Source organism: Xiphophorus maculatus, chromosome 7 (genome assembly GCF_002775205.1).
Source record: "Xiphophorus maculatus strain JP 163 A chromosome 7, X_maculatus-5.0-male, whole genome shotgun sequence".
In the NCBI taxonomy this organism is placed as follows: Eukaryota; Metazoa; Chordata; class Actinopteri; order Cyprinodontiformes; family Poeciliidae; genus Xiphophorus; species Xiphophorus maculatus.
Genome location: NC_036449.1, coordinates 9810075 through 9819849, shown reverse-complemented (window position 1 = coordinate 9819849; position 9775 = coordinate 9810075). Strand labels below are relative to the sequence as shown.

General features: G+C 38.0%; 1 protein-coding gene across 4 annotated transcripts in view; it reads right to left on the bottom strand.

Annotated features, from left to right (window-relative positions):
* Positions 1–721: 721 nt before the first annotated feature.
* nalcn (sodium leak channel, non-selective) overlaps positions 722–9775 on the bottom strand; it is a 75382-nt gene continuing 66328 nt past the window's right edge. For all 4 annotated transcript variants that reach the window (XM_023337419.1, XM_005810806.1, XM_023337421.1 and 1 more), the window contains 13 exons: positions 7680–7786; positions 7513–7590; positions 7275–7394; positions 7097–7165; positions 6842–6990; positions 6604–6697; positions 5858–5990; positions 4611–4726; positions 4106–4263; positions 2871–3021; positions 2619–2768; positions 2365–2482; positions 722–1566 (listed from right to left, as the gene is read on the bottom strand). In XM_023337419.1, coding sequence (XP_023193187.1) covers positions 1424–1566; positions 2365–2482; positions 2619–2768; positions 2871–3021; positions 4106–4263; positions 4611–4726; positions 5858–5990; positions 6604–6697; positions 6842–6990; positions 7097–7165; positions 7275–7394; positions 7513–7590; positions 7680–7786 — 1586 coding nt within the window. In that variant the 3' untranslated portion in view covers positions 722–1423. The remainder of the gene's footprint in view (positions 1567–2364; positions 2483–2618; positions 2769–2870; positions 3022–4105; positions 4264–4610; positions 4727–5857; positions 5991–6603; positions 6698–6841; positions 6991–7096; positions 7166–7274; positions 7395–7512; positions 7591–7679; positions 7787–9775) is intronic.

Here is a 9775-nt window from a genome sequence, read left to right as displayed (position 1 = left end):
ATCTGATCAAAAAAAAGAACATGCTAAAAAGAGCTACATGTGTGGGGTATGCAACCATTATAAAAAGTATATTTATTTACATATCTGTTAAAATTGTCATTGTGTTGTGATAGTATAGCCAAGACAGATGATCTGTGAAGAAAAAAAAAAAATCAAGCTTCATTGCCGTCTTCCAACGATAACTACAGAAATAGACCAGTCGGTCAGAAGTTGTTTTTGTCAATCACGCTTGTATACGCGCTGCTCACACTCTCTCCATTGCTCTCTGTGACGCTACAGCTTCTCCCCATCAGCTGAGCCTGCCACAAATGCTCAGACTAGTTAGCATGGCCACCGATGCAGGCTTTTCCTGGGACGGTAAGTTGTTTCTCTGCCATTAGCACATTAAGCAACACGTACACAATGTTGATTGACAGCCCTCAGACTCTCCCTGGCAACATTTCTGGAGAAACATGTTAGATTTAAGTGATTTTTAACATGGCAGATTAAAGCCAGAGTTTTACTTTTGTTTCAGTGGCCCATATAGACATTGCAGTGCTTTTTCAGCTTTGACCTGGGTGATTGTGTCTGTGATCAAATGGTGCTTCAGATAGAGGCATATTGGCCTTAAATGGGCAAACCACCATTGTATGTAATATTTTTATTGTGCAAAAACATGTATATAGCTTTTTTTAAAACTATTTCAAATTCCTGAAGTCACGTACAAAGACAGTGACACCACTGTGTTTCTCATAAATGCCCAATAGGCCTTTAATAGAATAATAAATATAAGTGTTTCTAATAACTTACAAAATAGTTGTTTTAAAGCTGCACAATACACACTAATGTAACTTTAAATACATTCACAGTCAAAACTGTATATTTTGTTTTTCCATTTTCTTGTCCAGATAAAAAAAATGACATATACGTTTTTGTATAAAGTGACAATGAGACAAACAACAGTTAACAATCACCACTGAAAAACTCAAGAGACATTATCAGAAATGCAAGGAATGAGAAACAGAGACAAATCAAAGAAATCGAAGGACAGAAGTTGATTAAGATATTGACATGTAGAACAGTAGAAAACACACACCGCAGCAGCTTCTCGGTTGGGTTCATGAATACACCTAATGTATGGCCTAAGTCAACAGTCTGCTTTTACACCGGATGCGCCTGCATAGAAAAACTCAGAAGTGCACAGCACATGGGACACATAACACTAATCCATGCCTAAATGGCTGCCTCAATGAATGATCCACTCCAGGTTAAGCTTCACACACAGCTGATCGAACCCTTCTGATAAAAGTAGCGGTAAAATGAAGCGGCGACACTGTTTTCACTCATCGGCCTACAGAAACAAGAAGTGAAAAGGTCTGAATCCACCAGCAAGCTTCCCATCCGATCTGTAAAGAAGAAAGAAAACATCAGTCGGACGTCGTCTCTAAATGTCGATGAGGTCGTCTCCGCTCTCGTCGCTCTCCACAGTCAGCTGACGGGTCCACCACTTCTTCACCTCTGACCCCGAAGAGGCCTCGTCGTTGCCAGGGTTCATCTTGCAAACAATAGATTTGACACTCGTACGACCTGACAGCAAAAAACAGAGAATTTGCAGAGAATATTGAGTACCAATACTAATTTTGACTATTCTATTTTGACAAACTAAAGGTTTACTTGAGTCAAGATCAGTACCCACAACCCATAGGCTGTTCTGAGATGTAGCTTTCATGTATCCCGGCTATATTGTTGTGGATTGTTGCGAGGATAAAATATACACCCAAAATTTCCTTTCCTTTTTAAATCTCTCAATTTGATATCTTCTGTGACCTTTAGCATTTTGAGAACTATTATCACTCTGTTGACACTATAATGGGCAAAAAATGCTAACTGGGGAAACGTGCACAAATAATTGAAGACACTGCTGGTTGCTGAGAAACTGAAGTAAGTCACGTTTTTCAGGATGTACTTTAACAATTTTGTTCAAATCAGATCACCAAAAACATTTTTTATTTTGAAGAAACATCAGCAAACCTGCACATTCGCTCAGGCAACTGTTCCATGACATGACAAGTGACTGAGATCCAATCATAAATGGTATTCATTTCATATTGTGATTTTATTTTTACCATCAGGTGTGAATATACTGCTCTCTTCACTTGGAACATATTCACCCAGCACCGCCGTTAGCACCATATCTGAATAGTCTCTCAGAATTTCCAAAAACACATCTCAACTTTTATAAAAAAAAAAAAAAAAAGGTTACAAGCGTTAGCTTCCTCGCTTTCCCTAGCAGAGTGAAGACGAGGAAGTTTTTGTTCAATTTTACACAATTCTCTTTTACAAAATCTGTAACTTGTACAAGAGAGAGTACAGAAGCGAACAAACCTGCAGGCAGCCGCCACTGTCCCAACTTTCTCTGTGGTCTCCCCAGGTCTGTGGAGTCCTGTCTGTACCCTCCTCTGTCTGACAACGTGGGGCTCAGAAGCTGCTGGAGGCCACTCATCTAAACAAAGACGAGATATCCTTTGTTGCACCAGTGCAAAAGCATACCTGCTGATTGTGTGATGTGTCTGCGTAAAATCACGCTGCGAGCGTGTGAGACTGTGTGTGCAGCCGTGGTTTAGATGTGGGGGCTTTACCTCAGGCTGCGAGGGGTTATCTGGGTTGTTAGCATTGTGGTCTTCACTCGGCACCGTGGTTTCTATGCTGGGAGGGTTGAGGAAAGAGCTCAGCTCCTGCTGCTGGCTCTCTCTCAGGCTGTGGATGATGCTGCACGACTGATGCTGCTTCTGTAAGCATGCACGCATTAAAGGACAGTGTCATGCACGGACAGGGAACGCACTTGTGAGTCAAGCGTGGAAAAAACAAGCATGGTCTGCTGAGTGACTAACCGCCCGAATGCGTTTAAGGCATTTCTTGAGCCACATGCGGATGGTCTGCTTGGCGACCTCCTCTTCAATGGTGTACTCCAGCTGTTCCCTGGCCAACAGCTCCTCCAGCTGGAGAGACTTCCTAATGTCCACCGAGCGATATGACAGCATGCTGGGCAAATGTACACATACGTCTGATTAATATTTTCCTAAAGACAAATTTTTATAGCACATTTTTGTTTTTAAATGATGTGATTTTTGTCAGATTTTAGATGGCTGTTGAAAGAAAGACCCACAAACTTGTTGTTTATCAGTATCCTTGTTAAAAATCAATAAAATGCCATTTGATCAAAATTTGCTCATGAGTAGTGTTACTCTGGAGTGATGCTACAAACCCCAAGAAAATGTTTATAGAGTGTTGGATTTAAGTAAGGTGAACCTACTTCCACTCTGCATGCACAAAATTAGCAAAATTTCTATTTCAGTAGGTTCTTTACCTTGTTCAGAAGAAAATATTAACCTCCATTTTCAGGAAGAACAAAATGTTTTTGGTTCTAACCTCAAAGAAAACACTTGGAGCTTTGAACTTTTCAGATGAATGCAAGGTTTAAGTAGCGCTAATTAATCTGTTACACCATTTGACATGTTTTCCATTTTATTACAAGAACAAGAAATGTAACAAATAATAGAAAATGCATGTAATGAATATACTGTATATTGCATTTATTTCTTTCATTTTCCAATACACACTAATATTTTTCCACCTTTTATTTAAAAAATAGTCATTTCCTTGTAGTGTTTGTGAAATCAGAGTTAGAAACCTCAAATGTTCTTCAATGTATGCAAGTCAAATCAAACGACATTATTGTGCTGCACGTCATCTGAGGTTGGAAGATGGGTAGGTGAAAGGTAGAAATTTTGAATTACAAAAGTTCACTGAGTTTTTGCCAGATACTTATACAGTGGAACGGCTTTAAATGGGAAACCGGCAACAAACGCAGGTCGTAATGAAGATGGAAGGGGGGGGAGTGAGGAAGGAAGGAAGGAAAAAACAGATTGACAGATGGAAAAAATAATGTCAGGAGAAAATGAGTTGGACGCCATTTCCTTTCTTTAGCCCAACAAGATGATTGGTTGATTTAGGTCTGAGGCCAAACTTGTTCGGAAACCTCAGTATTAAAGTATTTAACATGAGATGGGTTGTATTTAACATCATGAGTGCATAAGTAAGACAATATGTAGCACTTGACCGTCACCTCAGCACATCATGAAATGTCACATCTCCTCCACTGTGAAGTCGCTCCATTTCATAGCACATGTGTTTAAACAGGAGTTTGTCCTTGTCCAGGTCCACTTCCAGCCTTCCTCTCAGCAAACGAAGCAGAAACTTCACCCTGGATGTTGGGATCACTCCCTATATATATATATGAAAAACAGGAACAAAGGTAAAGGGTTTATTAAGATATGCTGACATGATGACAAAAGCTTTTCAGACAAAAAATGTTTCATAAAAAATGTCATTAAGAGTTTGTCAAAGCATAGCAAGGATAGCAAAGTCCACCGCAAACCTTTGCATTTCTGCTACACGTGCCTTGACTGAACAAGTTTGTGTTGAAATTAAGTGAAGTTTAAATTTTAAGGAATCAAACCTTTAATTAAAGATCAGCTTCTCTAGTTACTTTCTCGCCTCCCTCACATGCTCTCTATATTAACTCTTAGTGTCCTATATGGTTTTCACAAACATCCTTGCTAATTTCTGACCTCCCGTTTGTCATCCACCATGTTCCAGATGATTTGGAAGTGCCTCAGGTCGTTATAACTCAGCAGCTGGTCTTCTTCAGTGGAGTAGAAGAGAGAGAAGTTCTCCACAATGATGGCTGCAGCAAAAATGTTAGAATAGATAATAATGGATATATAATCATTAATATATAGCTTGCATTGCAACAGTCATCTTTAGAGTGATCGCATCAAATTGGGCTGCTAAAGTCAGAGTTGTTTTTACTCTGATAGTAAAAACAAAATGTAAAAATGATATTAAATCAATACATATATTAGAAATAGCCTTAATTCAAAAACAACAAATAATCTTCCCTCAATAAAATAGCTAAATCATTGAAGTAAATCACTTGTTATTGCTGGTGTTGAGCATAAAGCTTGAGGGGAGTTTTAACAGGAGAATAATCAAATGTTTAACTAAAGGTTTAGTTTCCTAATTTTACCACCATTACTGGTATGTAAATGAAAAGGCTATTTGATACCGACAAAGAAGAGTTGTATAGATATTTATAGTTATGGAAATCCTGCACTCTATATTTAATGGAAGTGCAGGAACAAGATCCAGCTTGGACCAGAGTCTAAGTTGGAACAAAAGTGAAACGTAGGTCAACATCAAGTCTTGAAGCACATTTATAAACGGCTCAAATCTCAGTAATTAAAAATGTACTTTTAGTTAGGAAAAAAAAAAAATACATTTACGTATTGAAAGATTCAATTTTTTTTACCTTTGATCTAAATTATCTCTTGTAACATTTATAGATTAGCAACATTTTTTATCTGTATTCACATTATAAAACAGATTTCAAGGAATGTCTTTAGCCAATCTCAAGAACTGGATTGGAGGCTTTTCTGTTAAAAGGGCCGTATTCGAGTCACTGACAAAACTCAACTCCTGATGTTAAGTTATTTTCATGCCCATAGTTGGGCACATTATTAATCTAAGCAATCTCAGTTTTTCCTAAATACCAAAGTATGTCATCCTTTCCGATTATGTTCACCGTAAGACAGAGGCAAGCTGCATTTCCTGTCTGAACGTGTCATGTGATGTTACCAGGCAACTGTAAAGAGAAAACTGCTCAAACACTAGTTATTAAATATTATCTCACTTAAATTTACACAAAATTAGCCGGACGTTAATAAAGCTTCCACTAATATGCTTACTGGTTCTAAACTAAGTACATGACAGACCATGATTATAAAAGACACAGAACAGGCACAGAAAAAACACTGACCTACAAGAAGGTTGAGCATAATATATGCTATGATAACATAGAATGAACAAAAGTAAATCAATGCTCCTGCATAGTTGCCACAATCAGTCTCCCAGTACCGATGTTTGTCAGGGGTGCAGAATGGAGGTTGAACCTAGAAACCGTAAAAAAAAACAAAAAACAAAAAAAAAACAAGCAAGTAATATTTTTTTATCATAAAAATTTCAACAAAACTTTACGTTTAACAAACAGGAAAGTAAAATAGAGCATGCTGAACTTAGTAAACTGTTAAAATACTTTTTTAAATAAAAATTATTTAGAGGGGTGTGCATAAGGCTGACATGACACTGTCACATATATGACATAACACCTGTCATGAACATGAAGGAGTCTTCATGAAGGTTTATGGCAGTTGTCATGCAGTGTGATTTGGTAAATAATGTCAGTTTTAATGCAAAGTTGACACTTTTAATGGACTTTTAATGCAAGTTTCAACGGAACTTTGCGTTAAAAGTGTCATTATTTACAGAATAAAGCAAACTTGACATTTTTAATGCAAGTTTTAATGGAACTTTTCATTAAAAGTGTCATTATTTACCAAATGACACTCATGACAACAGTCGTAAACGTGTTACGTCATATTTATGACAGTGTCAAGTCGGTCTTGTGCACACCTCTTTAAATAAAGTGTTACTATGTTTTTTAGATTAGGAACACATGATCCTCCAGTATGTTCCTTTATCTGATGTATTTGCAGCTCATCTTACCATGCAGTCATGCATGATCTTATTCCAATCTTCTCCTGTGACAATACGGAAAAGAACAGTGATGGCTTTGCCTGCTGTGGAGAAGTTGGCATGCCTGCCATTTGAAGAAAAAACAAGAAAAAGAAAAAAATCTAATAACTGTACAAAGACATGATTTACTGCATCTCCAGCCTCCAGCTCCTTTTGCAAAGAGGAAGAAAACAAAACTAAACAAGGTCAGAAAATAAGCAATAGTTACCGGTTTATGTTCTCGCCGTATTTGACCGTTCCAAAGAGAACGACTCCAGCGAAAGCGTAGCACAGGAGCAGGAGGAACATTCCCACGATGATAAAGAAGCTCTTGTACATGCTTACCACCACGGTCAGCAGCAGCATCTTCAGTGTCACCTTCACGGATCATACACATGTATTAAGAGCCGCAAGATTTTATGCCATAAGGGTAGAAATTATTTATGAGGTAAAGGGGAGGTGACTTTGAGGCAAACATACTCACATGTTTCCCACATATCGTGAAGAACCTGAAGACGATCACACACGTTCCCATCATGTATGTATATGCATTCTACAAGGGCATATATAAAAAAATAAATACATTTAAAAAAAGACAGTTGCATGTGCTGTACTCATCTCATAAATAAATTCCCCTTGGTGAAAAAAGATATTTTTCTAACCAATAAGGAAAAGTGCAGAACTATCCAAATGACACCCAGTGAAGTGACCAGAAGATCGTAACGATTTCGTCTGCTCTGCCAGTACCCAGCTGGAGACATGGCTATCAGCTTCATTGTCACCTACAAAACAAACCAACAAAAAAGAAAACATCACAATATGTATCTATCATGTATATACACTGAAGGAAGTGATCAAAACGTATAGAATGATAAGAGGCCCAGGCAGAAACAGACTTACTTCCAATACAAATATAAAGGTGAAGACTACAGACATGGTGGCAAGAGGAAAGGTAACTTTGTCATCACCTACATCCCACTGTAGAAGTAAGGAAATACATTTAATTTTATTTGTAGTGAAAGACAAGAATGAGAAAATTATGGCGCAATTAAAAATATAGATGTTACCTTAACTGACAGCAGGACAGACTGTGCCAAAACCAACACAGCAATGCCGCGTTTGAAAAAGGGATGCTGAGTAATGTCATACATCTTAGCCCGGAAACCTCCATTCTCTGTGAAAAGAACATATATGACATGGAAAAAAAAATCTAATTTCCCAAATTTATAGTGCTTTGCAAAAGGATTCACTCTACATAATTGTGAAGTGGAAGGAAAATGATACACGGTTTCAAGTAAACATTGAAACATAGCTGTTCTGTGATGCACTCATAACATCACGAAGACCAATGAACACACCAGACAGGTCAGAGATAAAGTTTAAAGGTGTTAGAACAATATCTCAAGCTTTGGATATCTCATGTTAGATCTTTAGAATTCACTAAAGTCAAAGAGTTCAATACTGTGGTATTCTATCAATCATCTGAAAATTGAAAAAAAAGGCAAAATGCAAACCTACCAATACCAAGACCTGACTGTCTACCTCAACTGACAGAATGAGCAAGGAGGGAATTGCTGACGCTTAGTACCAAACTGAGTCGATGTTTCCCTTCCATCCGACTGAAGTTGAGCTATTTTCTAAAGAATGGGTAAAAAGTAGAGTCTATAGATGTGCAAAGCTCGTAATTCAAATTCAAAAATACTTTTTTGATCCCAAAGGGAAATTAAATAAATTCACCCCAAGATGAATGGAGATAACTGCATGAGAATCCTGGGAGAAAAGCAGGACAGCAACCCTAAACATACAGCTAGAGGTAAAATTTTGTGGCTTATATCAGAAATTGAGAATGATTAGAGTTCACTTGGAAATCCTGAAAAATTATCTGCTAGAGACACTCTGCAATCTGGATGAGATAGAGAAATTTGACAAAGAACAGTCAAAAATTTGATTGTCGATGCAAAGTTAATGATATGGGGAGCTAAATACTGAAATGGGCATCACATTTTTTTTCATTTGGATGTTTTTGGATTATTTTCTCCCCACTTAACACTGTTGTGCTACTTTGTGCTGTTCTGTAGCATAATAACCACAATGAAATACACAGACGTTGTTGGCTATAATGCGACAAAATGTGATCAAAGTCAAGTAGTATGAATACTTCTACACAGCACTGAAACCATCTCAAATCTCGTCAGCGCAGTATCCTTCAGTGTCCACAAGATGGCATTTATTGACTGTCTAGATCTGATTAAGACTTGAACAGATTTCTGTTATGCAGCTTTCGCAAACTTTTATTCATACAGATGGGTGGGCGTATTGTCAGGAAATAACACAAACAATAAACTCAAATTTGGTAATAGACAGTGAGGCTTTAATGTTTGCTCGAAGGCAGTAATTTCAGAGAGTCGAATACAATTTTAAGTAGAACCATCCGTCTGATAAGCATATTTGCCAAGTTTTGCAATCTTACTTGAGGCTTTAAAATCACATTTTAAGCATAACATATTTATGTCTTGGAGCTCACTTCACAGGCACTATTTTTGCATTTAATTTTTCACAAACAGAGCTTTCAATCAGTTTCAGCATTTGCAAAGCGTAAGCACTGACCACACTGACGTTTTCGCAGGCATGAAGACGTAATCAGCTCAGTGCTCTAATGGCTCACCAGCAACAAACACCTCTGGATGTGGATCAGTCTGTTTGTTCAAGCTGGGGTAAGCGGCACTGCTGACTAAAACCGAAGCCATCGATTTGCTGTTAGTTCTCAGCCCTGCCTCTACTAACAAGCAATTTCCCACGGTGCCTCCGAGGCGCCTTGACTGTTCCCATGACTCTAGTCACATAAGCGAGGGAAGCGGCATGAATCTGTGGTCAAACTCAATAAGGATGCAGTGTTTCCCTATGTTTACCACTTAGACATGCATGAAAGAAAGCTGGATGTTTGTGTACAAGCATAAATTGACACCAGAGCTTGTTTTTAAATTCAAGTGAGGTGCGAGAATGTGATTAATTTCCTTGTAGAAGGGTGTGACATTCAGTGTCTAAGCCATTTGCTTGATCTGCCTTCTTATTCGGGTTTTGCTGTTACTGCTGCTAGTCATCATTTGAGTGTCACAATTAATTCCTCAAGGCATCAATCCGCAGCCAAAAACAAGGACTATTA